Source organism: Microtus ochrogaster, unplaced genomic scaffold (genome assembly GCF_000317375.1).
Source record: "Microtus ochrogaster isolate Prairie Vole_2 unplaced genomic scaffold, MicOch1.0 UNK83, whole genome shotgun sequence".
Lineage (NCBI taxonomy): Eukaryota > Metazoa > Chordata > Mammalia > Rodentia > Cricetidae > Microtus > Microtus ochrogaster.
In genome coordinates this window covers 1,497,702-1,516,635 of record NW_004949181.1, presented here as the reverse complement: position 1 = coordinate 1,516,635, position 18,934 = coordinate 1,497,702, and the positions used below count along the sequence as shown (strand labels likewise).

General features: G+C 39.7%; 1 protein-coding gene across 1 annotated transcript in view; it reads left to right on the top strand.

Annotated features, from left to right (window-relative positions):
* The window catches only part of LOC101989072 (zinc finger protein 208-like), a 38,515-nt gene extending 19,687 nt beyond the window's left edge, over nt 1-18,828 (top strand). The window contains exons 6-10 of the mRNA XM_013354994.2: nt 3,344-3,490; nt 12,471-12,597; nt 13,106-13,166; nt 14,136-14,176; nt 14,465-18,828. Of these exons, the coding sequence (XP_013210448.2) occupies nt 3,344-3,490; nt 12,471-12,597; nt 13,106-13,166; nt 14,136-14,176; nt 14,465-16,692 (2,604 nt within the window). The 3' untranslated portion in view covers nt 16,693-18,828. The remainder of the gene's footprint in view (nt 1-3,343; nt 3,491-12,470; nt 12,598-13,105; nt 13,167-14,135; nt 14,177-14,464) is intronic.
* The last annotated feature ends 106 nt before the right edge of the window (nt 18,829-18,934 follow it).

Here is an 18,934-nt window from a genome sequence, read left to right as displayed (position 1 = left end):
AAGAGCAGCCAATGCTCTTAAACACTGACTGAGCCATCTCTTCAGCCCTAAAGTTTTCTTCCTCTTCTTTAAGGTGAATTGATGATGGAAGATTTTGGTATAAAATGTGTGTGTGAGAGACAGGAAGCAAGAGAGAGGGGGAAGAGAGCGAGCACTTTTTGAATCACTTGGTTTATACTTTTAAGTTAATTTGAAAAATTTGGCAACATCGTTTAGATCTTTTTTTATCCTTACACCCTTTCAAGGAGGCAGTCACCACTTGCTCTGGGAGCTCTTATGCAGCTCACTGGCATTCTGTTCATTTTTTTCTGGGTTCTTGTCTGTTTCTGTTGCTAGAACTTTAGTTTGTTCTTACTTATCCATCTGGTTTTATTTTATTTTTTATAAATCCAAGATATTTGCACCTCTATAGATTCCTGTCTATTTGCTATTAGTTCTGAAGCATTTTATGGTAAAATATGCATACCTAGGTTTACTGTTTCAGCATTTTAAAAACACAAGTTAAGTACATATATAATGTCATGCTACCTTTTGAGGGGAGTAGGTAAAGACTGCTCATTCATTTCCCGGCCTCCCAGACCCAAATAATCATACAGAAACTATATTAATTACAATATTGCTTGGCTTATTAGCTCAGGCTTCTTAGTAACTAAATTTTATACCTTAAATTAACCTATTTCTATTAATCTGTGTATTACCATGAGGCTGTGGCCTACAGGTAAGGTTTTGGTATGTCCTCCTTCAAGCAGCTACATGGCATCTCCTTGACTCTGCCTACTCTCTCTTTCTATCTCTTCCAGCCTGGCTATATTCTGCCTTGCCATAGGCCATAGTAGCTTCATTCATTAAGCAATAAAAGCAACACATATACAGAAGAACATCTTACATCATCTCCCCCTTTCTGTCTCATTAAAAAGGAAGGTTTTAACTTTAACATAGTAAAATTACATATACAAAACAGTTAGCAAGCAAGAATTATAGTTACAATATTTCTTTGTGAGTCTAAAGTTTCATAACTAATTTATCTTTTATCATAACTAAGGAAAACTATAATTATTTGTCTTCAACTCCATCAAAGATGCCAGAAGGAAATAATGTTACCTAAGTAAATGTGAAATGAATTGTAAGCAACTTTCAAAACTCTAGAATTGACAGAGACATCTCACTGCCTGGACAGCCACCCAAACTTCTTCTGTAACATTGGAGCATCTATCTTCAGCCTATAGGTTCATAGTATCCAGCAAACTTTTCCATGAAGCAGGAAATTTGAAGATCTGTTCAGTCTTTTAATGGCAAAGTTAACAGTTGCTTTCTTCTGTGTCTTGCAAAGTGTCTGGTAGTTCTTTCATGAAGTGTGAACTGTGAAGGACTGTCTCACCTTCTTTTGGCAAGTTCAGCAGTCACTTTTCTGTGGGTACTGCATGCCTTCTCTTAAAGGAGCCGCACCTCTGCTTGCTGCCAGCAAACAGAGCCTATCTGAAAAAATGAGGCTACCAAGAAGCTGTGCTTAACTTGGTTCTTTTTTGTCTAGAATTCCTTCCCAAGCTCTCTCAGTTTTTATGTGGATGTAGTTGGCCCATGCTGGTGTCATTTTGTAGGTGGAGACTGCTCTTTGGTTTTTCAGCTGTCCTGACCTGAATAGTCATACAGAAACTATATTAATTGAAACACTGTTTGGCCTATTAGCTTAGGCTTCTTATTAACTAACTCTTACATCTTAAATTAACCCATTTCTATGAATCTGTGTATCTCTGCGAGGCTGTGGCCTACCAGTAAGGTTCTTGTGTGTCCTTTTCCTTTGTCAGTTACATGGCATCTCCCTGACTCCACCTACTCTCTCTATATATCCTTTCCAGCCTGGCTATATTCTGCCCTGCTATATGCCAGAACAGCTTTATTCATTAACCAATAAATGCAACTCATATATAGAAGGACTTCCCACATCAGGGGCTCTGCGGGTGTCACAGGCAGGGAAGCAAACCTCGAAGAGGTGAGAAAGAAAGCTCAGTTTAGATTGACTTTGTCCATCTGGATCAAACTTGGGGAAGTCTGATACCAGGTGGTTATATAATAGAACAATAACAGAATATCAGACGTAATAGAATGTGCGAAAAAGTTTCCAGACACAACAGTCATTCCCATTCCAGGTTTCCAGGCAACAATGAAGTTTAAGGTGAGGCGACCTTGAAGGTGGGTTCTGTATCTAAAAGGCCTAGGATCTGCTGTGGTCTCTGAGATACTATAGAGGTCAGCAGGCCATAAAGTACGCCTGTGACTAAAGATGGGTAGGATGAGTCTGGGATATGCATTTCTGGTGAGGACCCCGGGCCATTAACAGCCTGCACTATCAGCTTTCTGGGTGGAATGCAGGTATTTTATCTTCTCCATTGAGGAGACCCCCTTACATGCTTAACATTCCTGTTTTCCCTAGTGATCCACGGGCAAAAGGAGCTTTGTGCCCCTAACAACCATCACTGCTGTCGATACCCTTAAGAATTCCTTTTTGTGTTTTTGCTTCTTCGAGATGGGGTCTCTGTAGCTCAGGCTAGCCTGAAACGTTTGCTCCTTCTGGCTCAGTCTCTGAAATTCAAGAGCTGAGTATAGATGTGCGCTGCTGCACTCAAATTTTCTCATTTCGAACAGAACCGAGTGGTTTAGTGCCCTGGCTGTTCTTCCATCTGCCAGGGTGTTTGCTTCTTGGCACTCACATCTGGCAGCTCACAACAGCCTGTAACTGTAGCTCCAGGAGATATGATACTCTACACACACAAGCTATAAAATCTTTTTTAAAAAAATCAACTTTTAATATTAGTGCTTTTTTTGGATTTTTTTTTTTATTATCCGTTTCATGGATTGCTGGTTTAATCTCTATTTTTTTTTCCTTTTTTTTTTCCTCTTGGAAGATGTCGTTTGTTGACAATCGCATGTAATCCAGCCTTGAACTGCTGATCCTCCTAGTGCTACGTGTTACCATTTTTTCTGGCTAAAAATGTGCAGGGAGAAGGTATGAGCAGTCCTAGGAGTGCCTTACAGAAATTGCTGATCAGTGGAGGACTTTTCAATTTTACCCTTGGTGCACTGGGCACCCTTCCTGTTAGGAGGCATCACTCATTGGGCTTTGTGTAATGCGTTATGCTAACACTAGCGACAATGACGAGGAGGAAGAGCGAAGAGTGCCTACTAAAAGCAAAAATTCAGCTCTCGGGTGCAGAACGAGTTCCACTTAAATGCAAACTTTGTCCAGCTACCCGTGTTTTGAGCTCGGCTTCCTCCCTACAGGAGCTGCTCCTGTCACTCAAGCCTCGCTAGCCAATCAGGATAGTTAAGCAGGCCGTCCAATCAGGATCTTCGGCAGGCGGTGAAGGGCGGGTTCTTTCAGGCTGCAGTGCTGTGGGTTCTCTGTGGCCGAGGGAGGTGCGAGTGTGCTGCGCTGTGTGAGCCGGTACCGGAGCTGTGGGGAGAGCGTGGGCTAGCTCGGAACCGCACCATGGTGAGCGATCGGCCGCTGTCCCCAGACCGGGAGGGCCGGCGGCGGAACCTCGAGCGCTGGTGTGGCCGGGCCTCCTCCTCCTAGTAGGGGCGGGGCGACTTAGGCCCTGGACCAGCGGCTCTGGGGCAGCTCCAGAGGCCGCGTCTGCGCAGAGCGCTGAGGGCGAGAGGCTCCGCCCTGCTCCCCGAGCTCTGCGCTGGTGATGTCACAGCTGTTGGAATGCTCCTCACAGATTCGTGATTGTGCTCATGGGATGGCCAGTTGCTGAGTTAAGGTGGTCTAGTTTCTGAGTCTTAGACGTTCCGATGTTTGCATTTCTTATTTAGGTTTAGGAGCTGCTTTGAATTAGTTTTTGTGAAAGTTGTAAAGTGTGTCCAAGTTTTTGGTTTGCTGCTTTGTTAAATCAGTTACTCTTATATGTGTGGGTTTGCTTCTGGCTTTTTTGTTCTGCTTATTCTTATTTGCGAAATATTGTGCTAATTTGATTTTTGTAGTTTGGACACCGTAAAGTCAGATAGTGTATTGTTATGCTTCAGCATGTTGTTAACTTCTTTTTCTTTTTTGAGACTGGCCTCAAACTTTATCTTAGCTGAGGATGACCCTGAACTCCTGATCTTGTTACCTAAACCCACCTCCACAGTGCTGAGATTAAGGGTGTGTGTCTGTATGCCTTTTGTTGTTGTTGTTTTGTATGCTTCTGGGAAAGGAACCTCGGGCTTCACGGGACTACCGGCTGTGCTATAGCCTTCATCCTTGTGCTGACCATTCTGTGTATCTCTTGCCATGTAATGTTTAGATCAGCTTTGTCGTTTTCAACATAAATTCTGAGGATTTGTGTTGGAGTGTATTGACTCTGTGGATCCTAACTTTGAGGCTTCCTTTTCAAGGTCATGGAAATCCCTCCACTTCTTAAGTACTTGGATTACTTATTCGTTAGAAGTGTGTATTTTTTAATCTGTGGACTTAGTTACATTAATATACAAACATGTCTCACTTATCTTTGGTGCTGTATAAGCTGCGTGGTGGTTGTACTTACAAACTCTTGACAGTCTCAATAGTGCTCTCCTTTTCTAGCAGTGTTTTGTTTGTTTTTTGTTTGCTATTACTAGTATGCTGGCATGGTTTTTACTAGCTAACTTGTCAATTTGGTGGATGACATTTTTACATTTTTCCTTTTTTTTTTTTTGTTGATGGCAATTAAAACATCTTCTTTGCATAGTGCTGGGCATGTGTTTTACCATGGAGCATTGTTTATAGTCTGAATTTTAAGGTTTGAATTGACTTTTTGTGTTTGCACCGATTCCAGCATGGTTTTAGTATATACTTTGTTTCCAGACAGTCTTTTATTCTGCAGACCAGGTTGATTTCAAACTCTTGGCAGTCATTTTATTTCAGCCTGCCAAATACTGGGATTACAGGCATATGCAACCACACTGGCGCTGGGCTTTTTTTCTTTTTTAAATAATTTTAAAAATACACTTGAAAGTTGGGGTAAGTGATGTTGAGAGTTTTTGCGTTGGTCATTTGTAGAGAGAGCCCGCCTTTTGGGGGTGGCTTTAGGTTCATGCGTTTTTGTTTTGCTTCGTTTTTTCGCCTCTGTTGTTTTGATGTTATGGTAATGTTGAACTCAAAGTTTGAACTAGGATGTATTTGCCTTTTCAGAGGAAGTTTTGCAGAATCAGTGCCATATCTTAATTGCTTGGAAAAACTGATGGTTGAAATAGTTTGAGTCTTATTTAACCTTGTTTTGAGAGTTTCTTTAGCACATTATAGGCCTACTCATACCGGCCATCTCTCTGTTTACCTTTTGATTATTTCAGAGAATTTGTTCATTTCTTCTGAGTCACTAAATATGTGGTCTGGAGTTGTTCATAGGATGCCTATGGTTCTTTTCATCTTCGTGCTAATGATGGCCCTATTTAATTCTCTCATCCAGGTACTGACCAGGCCTGATCCTGCTTAGTTTCCAAGATCAGGTGAGATCAGGTTTGTTCAAGGTGGTGCAACCGTATGTAGGTGGTGCTCTATAATTATAATCATTAATCTTTTTTTAAAGCATGGCTGTAAGCTTATCAATTCTATCAATATTTTCGAAGAACTAGGGTTTGGAGTAATCGGTTGGCTATCTCTTGATTTTTCTATTCACAATTTTTTAAAATTCTCTAATTATTATTTTCCTGTGCTTTGATTTATTTCTTTTTCTAATGTCCTATTATGGAAGACTAAATGATTTATTTTTCATCTGTCTTCATTTGTAGTACATGTATTTATTGATTTAATCCCTCACAAACACGACTTGTGTTTTGTGGCATAATTATTCATAAAATGTACTTTAAATTCTTTTGAAATATTTAGATTTCTCTTGAGACCTTTCCTTTACCATGTGTTACCTAAAACTTTGATTTCATATCCAAATTTTCCAATGTACTGCCGTTAGTTTAGGAAATCTCAGTGCCTAACCTTAAAGGTGCCAAAATTAAGGGGCATTTGCTCTTCTTTCTCTACAGGGTGAAAGTGTCCAGGTGACTATCCCAAGATTTGTATTAATTTTTCTTTTTTATAATTTTATTATTTATTTTATGTGCATTGATATTTTGCTTGGATGTATGTCTGTGTGATGGTGTCCCCTGGAACTGGGGATCCATGCAGTTGTGAGCTGCCAGGTGGGTTCTGGGAATTGAAGCTGATTCCTCTGGAAGCACAGCCACAGCTGAGTCACTTCTCCAGTCCTGGGATTTGTAGTAAGTTTATAGTGATATCTCAAAATATTTCCCTCCTGGGCTGGAAGGAACTTTATTGGCTGTGGAAGACAATTGGTGTCTTCAGCTCCCTTACTTTACCATAAGTGTTAGGACAAACTTGGTGTAACTTGGAGACAGCTACTCTTATCATCAGCATATAAATCTGATCCAAAACACCGTTCACAGAATCCCAGCACTTGGGAAAACAGAGGCAGGCAGATCTATGTGAGTGAGTTCGAGGCCAGCTTGGTCTGCAGAGCAAATACCTGTGTGCAGCCGGGGCTACACAGGGAAACAATGTCAAAAACACAAACAAACAAACAAACAAACAACACTACCATTCCCTTAGTTAGCCAAAGTAGAGACTTTTGTCATATTCATGGAAAAAATGAAAGAGGATCAAGAAGTCAATAAAGTAGGAAATGTTTAGAGAAAAATTACCTATTGGTCTTCCAGCTGGTTTTTTATCTAATTCTGGCTGTACTGGAATTTGCCATGGTTTCTTCAGTAGGGGCCTTTGGCAGTCCTGTTGTGTGTGTGTGTGTGTATGTGGGGGGGGGGGGGAGACGACTTGTTGCTACAGGGTCTCTATAGACCAGGCTGGCTTCAATTCAGATTTGTTTGCCTTTGCTTCCCAATAGCTGAGAAGTGTGCCACTGTGCCTAGATTTTTTTTTTTTCTTAACATGCTAACCTAGGTTTCCTAGACAATGAAACTAATGCTAGAATGGGCAGTCTGTTTTAATTGGAATTTAACTCCTCTGAGAGAGAAAAAAAAAAGACAAAACTTACAAGAGTTTTGGAAACTCTCAGGATTGGTGTTTAATTCTTAGATTCCTGTCTGATGCTGTTGTTAAACACCCTGGTGAAAGCAACTTTGGGGAATAAAGGGTTTATTCTGCTAACAATTCCAGATTACAGTTCATTGAGGGGAAAGCAGGGCAGGAATTTGGAGCAGTCACCCCCACAGTAGAGAGCAGAGGGAGAATGAGTGTATTCATGCTTACTTGTTCAGCTCCCTCTTTCCATTTATGCGGTGAGATAGTGCCACCTCCTGTGGATGGGTCTTCCTGCCTCAGTTAATATAATCAAGACAGTCCTCCACAGCTGTGCTCAAAGGCCAACCTGATCTAGATAGACCCTCACTGAGACTCTTAAGAGGTGATTAGTGTCAGATTGGCTCTTAAAACTAACCATCCCAGTGACTAAACATTTACTTTCCCAAACCCAAACCTGACATAATCCTAAAATAACACCAAATGAAATTGTTAGTCTCAAGTAAGAGTTACAAGAATTTAGACATCAAATGCCACTCTTTTCTAAAAATCAGAATTAACCATGCTATATGATGGTATACTTAGGGAATTGAATAACCTGGTTAGAGAGAAAATTAAAATTACAAGATAATTATTTCAAATACTCCAAAACATTAAAACATTTTTTTAGAATACAAACTGTTTTAAAAATTGAGAACCAGATTCAGTATACGTAAAGAGTATGATTTTGAGGCAGAATAATCTGTTTTGGAATGGTGAGATGGCTCAGTAGGTAAAGTCATGTTCTGCACAAGCCTTATGGTCTGAGTACTAATCCCGGGACCCACATTCAAGCCAGATGTAGTGGTACATGTATGTAATCTCAGTCCACATATGGTGAAGTGGTAGGTCAGAACAGAAGAATACCCTGGAAGCTGGCCTGGAATATGTAGTGTAGTAACAAAAATGAGAGACCTGCCTCTGGAAAGCAAAGTCCAACATTGAAGATTGTCTTAATACCCATGTGCATGCTACAGTAATGGTGGATATCTCTCAGACAGTAGCATCTGCAACTTAATGGCCTATGGTCTCGAAGGTCTCCATAGTACCAGAAGGTTAAACAAGGTTCTCCCTACTCATAACTCTAGTCAGAACCCATAAACAGGAATTAGGAAAGACAGCTCTAAGTCTCTTGGACCTTGCTACCCATAACCCAAATAATAACCCATAAACAGAAATTAGGAAACCCAACTCTAAGTCTCCCAAAAGAATCATCCCTCCAAGACTTAGTGATGTCAGGTATATGCATTCAGCCTTTTACCTGTATCTGCATCTAAAGTCATAATGGTGAAAAGTGGCACCCCAGCATGGCTTTGACAAAGGGGTAAAGTGTATGATAGGGGAAGCTGGAAAGGTGGAGGGAATGGTAGGTATAGGAGATAATGGGATAAAGGAGTAACATGGGCATCATAACTAAAGATCGGTGGTGTCCTTAGTTGTGGCGTAGTTTAAAGCTCCGTGGAGGAACAGGTTTAGGGCAGATTCCCTGAAATGACATCAAGGGAGTAAGAAGGTACGACTTGTGCAATTATAGAAGCCAGAAAGGAGAAAGAAAAGGCTGTAGGTGTGTGACGGTGTGTTTTACCTTGGGCCTCATTGGGAGAAGACAGAGACATTTCTAAGAGGCTCTCAGGAGTAGGATTTTGGGGGTGAACACTTTTAGGTTTTAGGTTTCAGTTGGGCCTTTGGGGAAAGTCTTTAATGACAAAAGTGGCTGCTAGTGAGCATCTGGGACTAGAGATGCCTCATACTTAAAGGGGAACTTTTTTATAAGATGTAGGGTTGTATAATGAGATAAGGGATCTGGACACCCCTGGATATTTATAAGGCAGGGGATTAGTTTTATGAATATTCTAAGGTTCCTTTAAATGTCATAAATGATACTGGAGGTTGGACGCAATGTTTTTACCTAGGAAGGGAATCAGGCAGCTGGGTAGAACCAAAAGGAATGAATGAAAAAGAGTCTATCATACATGTTAAGAGAGGCTTAAGTGTGCTGGTTAGAGTTTACCATTACTGCTAGGGAGGAAGACTGGGGACAGGAATGTTAAATCAGAAAGGTAGGGAGGAGAATATAGTTCTTATGTTGTAGTATAGTCATAGCCCTTGCCATATCTTGGATCATCAGAGGTTCATGCATAGAGTCCCAGGGAAAACTTGGGAGTTGTGTAACCCCAGAGTCATGTCTTCAAAGGGGAAGTTTGTTATTGTCCAGGACCAAAGTTAAGGATGTTGTCAGTTTTCATGTTTGACCCTAGCCTAACATTTTTAGATACGGGATGGCCCTTTCATGATGGGGGAGGGGGCAGTTATGATTCTAATGGCCCTCCAGTTAGCAGATTATACATGGTCTCATAGGAGGTTTATTATAACTGAGCTATTTTGCGCTCTCACAGCTGAAACACGGAGACTGACTGCAAGGATCATCAGTGGCTCATTTGTCACCAAGATAAGGTGGTTCCTCTAGATGGAGTCCTGCACTTTCTGAGATGGTTAGGGAATGGGAAGTTGCCACAGCAATCCCTTTAATCTCCTGGCTTGGCTTTTCTGACCTTTGAATCCTCTTAATTATTGAGTAAAGCATTGAAGACTGTGTCTGTCTAGAAAATAGCAGGAGAGGAATTTGGTGTCCCTGTTCTGATTTTTGAAACTTTTGTCTAGTACCTGAAGAAGTTTCAAAAAATTTTCAAATAGGTTGCCTTTGGCCCTTAAGAGTCCAGGTTAGTGTATTGGTTACCTGGTGTCAGCCAATCTATATTAAAATAAAGGAACAAGGTATTTGAACGGCTCATTTGTTATGTTTCATAACATAGCATTGTTAGTGGCGTTGATAACAGCAGCGTTTTGCTTTCTAAGACACAGGAATCATGTATTCCTGGGGATACGGTCCTCTCTTGTTTCCACATAGGAGTGCTGATATAATCATTTGAGTTTCCTGTCAAGTACCGTAAAGGAACATGTCTTTTCTGTTATCAGGGTTAAGATTATGGTTCTCATCTCCTCATCTGCCTGCTAAAGTTTAGGTATGGAAACTCTTTGTATACGTATAGCAAGTGTTTAGAATGCTGTAAGTAGGGACTGGAGGCGTGGTTCATCGCTTAGCCCTGGCTGTTCCTCCACAGACTCGGATTTCATTGCCAGCATTCACTATCTATAACTCCAGTTCAAAGGGATCTAGTGTCCAGTTATGGTCTCCAAGGGGACCAGGCATGCATAGGGTGTACAGACATATGTGTGGGCAAACACGTATACATATAAAAATAATTAAAAAGTAAAATGTTATAAATATATTCCCCAGATTAGGTTAAAAGACAACAATTAACCCTTTGAATTCCTTAATGAAGATAGAAGGGACTTTTGGGCAAAATGATCATAGTTGTTAGATTTGGAGCAGATCAGATGGAGAAAGAAACAGGGACCTAGATGGTGCTGAGGTCCTCACTAGCCACCTCACAAACAATATATAGATTTCCAAGGGTTAAAGTGTCACTTTTACTTGCTTCTTGAGTTCTCTGTCAAACTTATGGGTGAATATGTGAAAGGAGTGTATCTGGTTAGGGGCAAGAGTCAGCGACTTACAGGTGGAGAGAGGCAGTTTTCACAACAAGAGAAATGAAGTTTTTTAGAATTGGAGACTACAGTTAGCTGTCTTTTCTTTTCCTCTATCACCTTAACATACCAACAAGGAATTCCTTTGGCCTGTGTCCATCCGTTGTGAATGGGAAGTATATCTTTCTGCAAGGACTGAAAAGGACCTCTTTAGCTTGTCCTGTAGTGGGAGACAATAGTCTGGGATGCAAGTTAAAGACTTGTTTGAGAGTCTTCTAAATTAGGAGACTTTGACCATTAACTCACCACCACAAGCACCAGAGGTAAGAAGAGAGTTTTCTTTGTAAGCTATCAAAATGCTGGGCAAAACAGCATAAGAAATACCAGTAATAGTCAGTCAGAAGTATTATCCACGACATGCACAGACAAAGACTGTTTTGAAATACATAGGAAGCAGTAAGCTCACAGAGGGAGTTGCGTAGCTGAGAGGGTGAAGGACTTTTTTTCATAACAGTTAGGGAAACTGACTTGGATTTATATGATGTGGTCCATATCAGGGTGGATATGTGAAATACCTTTTCTTGTGGAATAGCAAGTTCTGCATTTTTTCTTTAAACTGGCTATTTTTATTAAGTCCCAGTAAACCTCCAAAGTATGAAAATTTGTTTTTATTTTTGGTCTTTTGTGTTTACAGAATAGTATGAAAGTCTTTGGTATGTTCTAGGCAAGCCTTCACTTTACTGGTTAGAAGACTGAGAATTGCTAAGAACTTGGACTAGGCGAAAGTTGGAAAATTAATTATTGGTGACTACTAATAGGTGGGTTTTTAAATATCATGTGATTTTATAAAGATATAATCCTGAAGAGGTGACATTTTGGTGACACTTCTCTTCCCCCTCTCTCTCTCATCCTTCACTACCTCTTTCCCTCCTAAGATAGGAGCCTTTAAATAGAGTACGGACTGGCTTTGAACTTCTGGATGCAAGTGATTCTATATACTGGTTTCCCAAATATCTGGGACTATAAGCACATATCAACATATCTGACTATATTGCATTCTTAGTAAAAGCATATGCCATCTAATTGTTTCATGTTATTTTTTTGTTAGGATCATTAGTCATTCTTACTATGGTAAATTCTAGATGGTATAAATTACCTTTGAGGCTTCTAAAATGTTTTCTCTTGGTATAATCACACAGGATAGGCTCAGTTTTCCCACTTAACAAATGAGAATATGTATGAACTGTTGTCTACCAGAAAAATTCTGTAGCCTCATTACCCAGATCATTGGGGGCAGGAGCAGATTGTCTTGGTACCCCTGTGTGTATAGAACATTCATAAAGTGCTGTTTGTATAAGTCATTTAGAATAAGAGAGCTGTTCTTACCATTTATGTTTGCGGAATGTCTCCCAGGATCTTCGGTTCCCCAATAGCAGAAAAGCCCACATTTTTGTATGTAGAAATATATAAAGAAAAACAAAATCTTGACTGCTAATGTTAGTTCTATTCTGTATATCATTTGGCAGAACTCTCTTATTATAGGTATTAGAAATCCACTCTAGAAAGAAAAAGTGGGGTGGCCTAGCAGCACATTCGACTTGCAGGCACAGCAATGAGGAGTGTTCCTACTCTGCTATTTCTTCTTTGTTAATCACCCCCTCCCTCATGAAATCACAGTCTCAGTATATTCCTGGCTGATCTAGAACTCTGTTGCTGTATCCTTTCTTAACATCTCAGGGCTAGCACTAGAATTTCAGTTTGACTGAATAAATTCCTGCATACCATAAAATTATATGAACATCTTATCAACTGAGTGTAAATCTCTACATCTGTTAGTTTCATCTGTTCTTTTCTGTATACATTCGGGATGTTTTAGGATCTTTTGGCCTTCGAGGATGTGGCAGTGAAGTTCAGCCAGGATGAATGGATATTGCTGGGTCCTTCTCAGAAGAAGCTGTACAGAGATGTGATGCTGGAAACCTGCAGTAACCTTACTTCTCTAGGTAGGGATGCCACTGTTATTTTGTCAAGGAAAACGTGTTCCTTGGTCCTATGATTTGGTATTGGGAGCAGTGAGACCCCAGATCTTGAATTTCTTGTAATCCCCTGATCTGAGTGCCTACAGCTGCTCTGAGCACGAGATCTTCAGGAGTTCCTGATGGCAGGAGAGTGGTTTCTGCTGGGTTTGGCTGGGGCGTGGCTATCCCTATATAATCTGCCCCTGACCACAGTAAAGGGGCATTCTTGGAGAATTCAAGGATGACCCGTGTCGCTGTCTTTCTGTCTGTGTGTGTTTTTTGTATTTTAACCTCCAGCCCCCTTGCCCAAAGCTCAAAACTGAGTAATAGCGCACCAAGCGCAGACACGGGGGGTGCGGCGAGCAGCAATTTGGAATTTGGAAAGGGAAGAAATCAGTGAATAAACAGGCATGGGTCCAGTGTACATCAAACCTAGAAACTCATTTTTCTGTAGTTTCTAACAGTTTGTGATTTCTCTGGGTCTACATTTTAGGCATCAGATGGGAAGACCGGAATATTGAACAGCAGTGCGAACATTCTTGGAGACATCTAAGGTAATTTGCATCTACAAGTGGAAGAAAGTTTTTGCTTAAAAAACTCTTAATGTGGGGCCCAGCAGTGGTGGTGCACACCTTTAATCATAACACTTGGAGGCAGAGACAGGCACATTTCTGTGAGTTTGAAGCCTGCCTGGTCTACAGAGCAAGTTCTAGGACAGGCTCGAAAGCTACAGAGAAACCTTGTCTTGAAAAATCACCCCTTCACACAACATAACAAAGCAAAAAATAAAACCTTCTTAATGTGTTACAAAAGTTTATAAACAAATAAACAACAACAACAAAAGGAGCTGGAGGGAGGGCTCAGTATTTAAGACTACTGGAGGACCTGGGTTCTGGTCCCCACTCCTACCTGATGGCTCACCACCATCTGTTACACCACTTTCAGAGCATCTAGTATGGTGTACACACATACATATAGGCAAAACACCCATGTACATAAAATAAATAATGGTGAAATTTTAAATTAAAAAAGAAAATGAGAGCCAGAATGTTAAAATTTACTTATTAAAAAAATTTCGCCAACAATTCATACTTTAGTGTATATATTTAAAAAAAAAATCACTTGTAAACAGTACTTAGACAATACCCATGCACATATATAAAGATTAATTTGTGTATTTCATATATATGGCTATTTTGTATACACACCAAAGGCATTGAATTCCATGGGCCTATAGGTATAGGCAATTGTAAGTCACAGCCTGAGTGCTGGGGATTGAACTCAAGACCTCTGGAAGAGTAGCCAGTTCTCTTAACTGATGAGCCATCTCTCCAGCCTGTGGGGTCCGTTTTGATAGTAACTCTTTTAGGGAGCATAGAATCATCAGTCCATTTTGTTTGAAACCATTCAGGTTGCAAAACATACACTGGTTTTTATGAGTAGTGTAAGTCTAGCACTTACTAGTGTGCAGAGAGTCATTAGTGAAGCAGCCATTGCTAACCTATTTATACTTTTTTTTACAGAAGTCACATGGTAGATACAATCTATGAGCATAGAGAAGGTGGTAAGTGTCAAGAAACCTTTACCTGGATACCAAATCTCCATAGTAGTACAAACATTTCTACTGGAATAAAACTATTTGAATGTGGTGTGTGGGGGAATGTTTTCACTTGTAATTCACCCTTTAATGAACATACCATGTCTCACTTGAGGGACAAACATTCTGAGCACAGATATGGTAAGAAGCACTATAAATGTAAACAATGTAGGAAAACCTTGAACCCTCAAATATTCAATGATACTCAGATACTTTATAAAAGTCAAATGTTTTAAAAATATTTTCATTTTCCAGGTTCATTTGGAATACAACAGCGACGGCACAGTGGTGAAGAATCCTATAAGCCGTCGGGAATGGCCGTCATTTGCCCCTGTTCATTTTCTGTAGATGGAAGAATCAACACCGAAGATAAATGTTCTGAGTGTTTACAGTGCGGTAAAGCTCTGAGTTCTGGTTCCCGTCAACGTCATAAAAGAGTTCCTAGTGGCGAAAGCCCCTATGAATGTGAACAGTGTGGACAGTCCTTCAGACAGCAAAGTTCATTTCATTTACACAAATTAACTCATATTGGAGGGAAACCCTATAAATGTAAACAGTGTGGGAAAACCTTCAGATGTCACAATTATCTTCAGTTACATGAAGTTTTTCATATCGAAGAAAACCCCTATGAATGTAAACAGTGTGGAAAAACCCTCTGTTCTCCCAGTTCTCTTCGATTTCATGAAAGGATTCATAATGGAGAAAAACTTTATGTATGTAAACAGTGTGATAAAGCTTTCAGATGTCAAAGTTACCTCCGAATGCACGAAAGAACTCACAGTGGTGAAAAATGTTATGACTGTAAACAGTGCGGTAAAGCTTTCAGAAGTCACTGCTCCCTTAAAAGACATACAGTAGCTCATCCTGGGAAAAAGCCTTATGCATGTAAACAGTGTTCTAAGTCCTTCACTTATCCATATTTACTTCAGACACATGAAAGATTTCACACTGGAGCAGAACCATACAAATGTAAGCTATGCAGTAAAGCCTTTCTGTGTTCCCCCTTTCTTCAAAGACACAAAAGGACTCATATTTGGGGAGAACCCTATCAGTGTAAACAGTGTGGTAAGGCCTTCAAAAGTCACAGTTCCCTTCGATTGCATGCAAGGGCTCATACTGTCGAAAAACCTTATAAATGTAAGATATGTAGTAAAGTGTTTCTATGTCCTTCTTTCCTTCAAAGACATGAAAGAGCTCACATTGAGGAAAAACCCTTTGAATGTAAGCAATGTAGTAAAGTCTTCAGAGATTGGAATACCTTCCAAACACATGAAAGATCTCATAGTGTAGAAAAGCCCTATAAATGTAAGATATGTAGTAAAGCTTTTTATTATCCCTCCTCCCTGGAAAGACATAAAAAGATTCATACTAGAGGAAAACACTATGTATGTAAATATGCATGTGAACAATGTCACCAGTCCTTCGTTTTTCCTTGTTTACTTGAGAGGCATTTAAGAACTCACACGGATGAAAAACCCTATGAATGTAAGCAGTGTGGTAAGGCATTTAGGAGTCTCACTTACGTTCACATACATAAAAGAACTCACACTAAAGAAAGACTGTATCCATGTAAACAGTGTGATAAAAGCCTCAGTTGTCCCAGTGCCCTTCAGTTACATGAACTAACTCATATTAGAGAAAAATCCTATGCATGTCTGCAAGTTGATAAAACGGCCAGGAAATTCAGTTATTTTCAAGTACATGAAAAATCTCGTACTGAAGAAAAAGCTTATGAATGTAAGCAGCAATGTACAATTCTCAGTTGTCCAAGTTCCCTTCAGCTACACGAAAGGATCCATACTGGAGAGAAACCACATGAATGTAAACAATATGGCAAAACCTTCACAGCTCTCAGTAGTTTTCGAGTGCATGAAATACCTCACAATCTTGAGAAACCCTCTGAATGCAAGCAGCATGATAAAGTGTTCAGTCTTAGTAATATATATGAAAGGAAGATAGCTGAAGGAAATCCCTGCGAATGTAAGCAGTGTGGCAAGTCCTTTGTTTCTCGGTATTTACTCCAAATGCATGAAAGGGCTCATTCTGCAGAGAAGCGCTATGAATGTAAAGTATGTGGCAAATCCTTCATTTATCCCTCTTTTCTTCAAAGACATGAAAGAACGCATACTGGAGAAAAACCTTATGAATGCAAACAATGTGGTAAGGCCTTCAGAGTTCAGAGCTCCCTTCGATTACATGAAAGAACTCATTCTGAGGAAAAACCTTTTGAATGTCAACACTGTGGTAAAGCCTTCTGGCGCCTCCCTTCTCTTCAAGTACATGAAAGAATCCATACTGGAGAAAAACCCTTTGAGTGTCAACAGTGTGGCAAAACATTTAGATGCCACAGTTCCCTTCAAAGACATGAAAGAACTCATAGTCATGAAAAACCATATGACTGTCATCAGTGTGGTAAGACCTTTAGATGTCACCGGTCACTTCAGAGACATGGAAAGACTCATGCTGGGGAAAAAGCTCCATGAGTCTGAACAGTGCAAAAACTTGTGGACTGTCTAATTTCCTTCTGATGTTTGAAAGTACTCCTGGGAAGAAAATCTGCTAGTGTAAGACTAGTGAAAGCTTCAGGGTTTTTGTTGTTGTTGTTTGTTTGTTTTGTTAATCATAGACTTCCTGGAGAAAAACCTATCAGGAATATGTGTTAACATATTCAGTTCTAAGCTGAACATGGCAATGCATGCTTTTAATCCCAGTACCGGGGTGTCAGAGGCAGGCAGATATGAGTTCCAGGCTGGCCAGGGCTACAAATGAACAAAAAGATGTTGGTTTCCATTTGAAAACTTGAACATCTCTGGTGGAACACCTTAGGAATAAATGTAATGTTAGGATACTTCATTTTTCATATGTCCTCTTGAATACATAATGAAAATGGGGTAGCTCTTATAGGATTGAAACTAGTTTGGAAAGTAAAGTTTGCAACATTTTAACAGTCAAGAGGACTATTGGAAGTAAATTTTAAATATATTGAAATCCTGATGCAAGTTAACCTATAATGTCCAGATTTTTATAACATGAATTTAATGTTATATAGGTTATGAATATATTGTATTTACCAGGGATTTGTATTTATTGGTGTTCCTAAAAGGGCTTGATGGTGCAAGCCTGTAGTACTAGTTACTTAGGTCACTGACGGAGAATTCCAAGTTCAGGACTTGGCCAAGCAATTGATGTACTGTTTTGTCATCAAAAACTGAAGAGTACTACATATGTTGTTCATTGGGTAGAATACCTGATGGACATACCTGAAACTGTGAGTTCAGTCTCCAGTATTCTTATCAGAAGAATGAGTTGCCATTTCTTTTAGGCATACATTGAGGTAAAAATGAAGTATAGTCTTCCAGCAATAGAGGTAGTTTATTATAATATATACATTATTAGACAATTCCATAACTGAAGGTCATTGTGTGTTCTACTGATGTCGTGATAAAGTATTCCATCAAAAGAAGCTAGGAAGGGTTTCTTTTGGTTTAGAGGTTGAGCTGTGTCACAGTTTGACATGGCACAGAAGTCACGGCAGGAAGAGCTTGTTGGAGCTTGTCACGCTGTGTCTACAGTCAAGCAAGGAGTGATGAATACCCACGACTTTCTAGTTTTCTCTCTTTTATGCAAGTCTAGAACCCAAACCCAGGGAATAGTGTCACCTTGAGGGTGGGTCTTCCTGTCGCAAGTTAAATCCCTTACAGACAAGCCCAGAAGCTCATCTCCCAGGTGATTTTAGATTTTCTCAAGATGATAATATCAATTATCACAAATATAGTATAGTTTACCGCAATCTATTTCAAACGTGCAGTATAATGTTTTACTGATTTAGGAAACTGAAAATATTTGGTATAAATATATAAAAGGATAATAGTATAAGGATAATAGAGTCTTCAGGACAGGATACTGCTCTGCGTGTCTGTGGGCTCTAGTTTAGTGAACGTGAATGTTAAGGACCTTACTATACATTAATATTACTGCAATTAACTTTATAGACACTGTAGACTTAGATTTTATTATGTATAAAAGATCATTTTATAGTGAATTAGGTAATAACTTTTTAACTTTGCAAAGTTGCAATTTTTTGATGCATTTTTACTTTCTTAGTCACCAATTTGCAAATAAGAAATTTGTATACCTTTGGATTACATTGGGTTGAGAAGCTTGATTTTTTTTTTTTTAAAAAAAATGCTTTCTAATTTACTGAAATGTATTTTATAAAGATTGTTTAGTGAATTTTGGTTTGGGATTAGCCAATAGTTTCTGAAATGGTCGTAAGTGTACCTTTGTCATTTTGTACTAATTTACGTGAAGGGCACTCAACATTGATGATTCAACTCGGGGAAACATCGAGTCTCTAAATTTTGCGTTCTCAGATATTCAGTTTTTTTTTTGTTGTTGTTGTTGTTGTTTTCTTTTTTTCGACAGGGTCTCACTGTGTAGCCCTGACTGGCTGGAACTCAGTATTGTATACCAGGCTGACCTTTAATTCAGTGATTCACCTGTTTCTGCCTCTTGAGTTTTGATATGAAAGGTGAGTGCCACATTCAAGTAAGATTTAATACCTAATTAAAAATAAGCATCTCGGGGGCTGGAGAGATGGCTCAGTGGTTAAGAGCATTGCCTGCCCTTTCAAAAGTCCTGAGTTCAATTCCCAGCAACCACATGGTGGCTCACAACCATCTGTAATGAGGTCTGGTGCCCTCTTCTGGCCTGCAGGCATACACA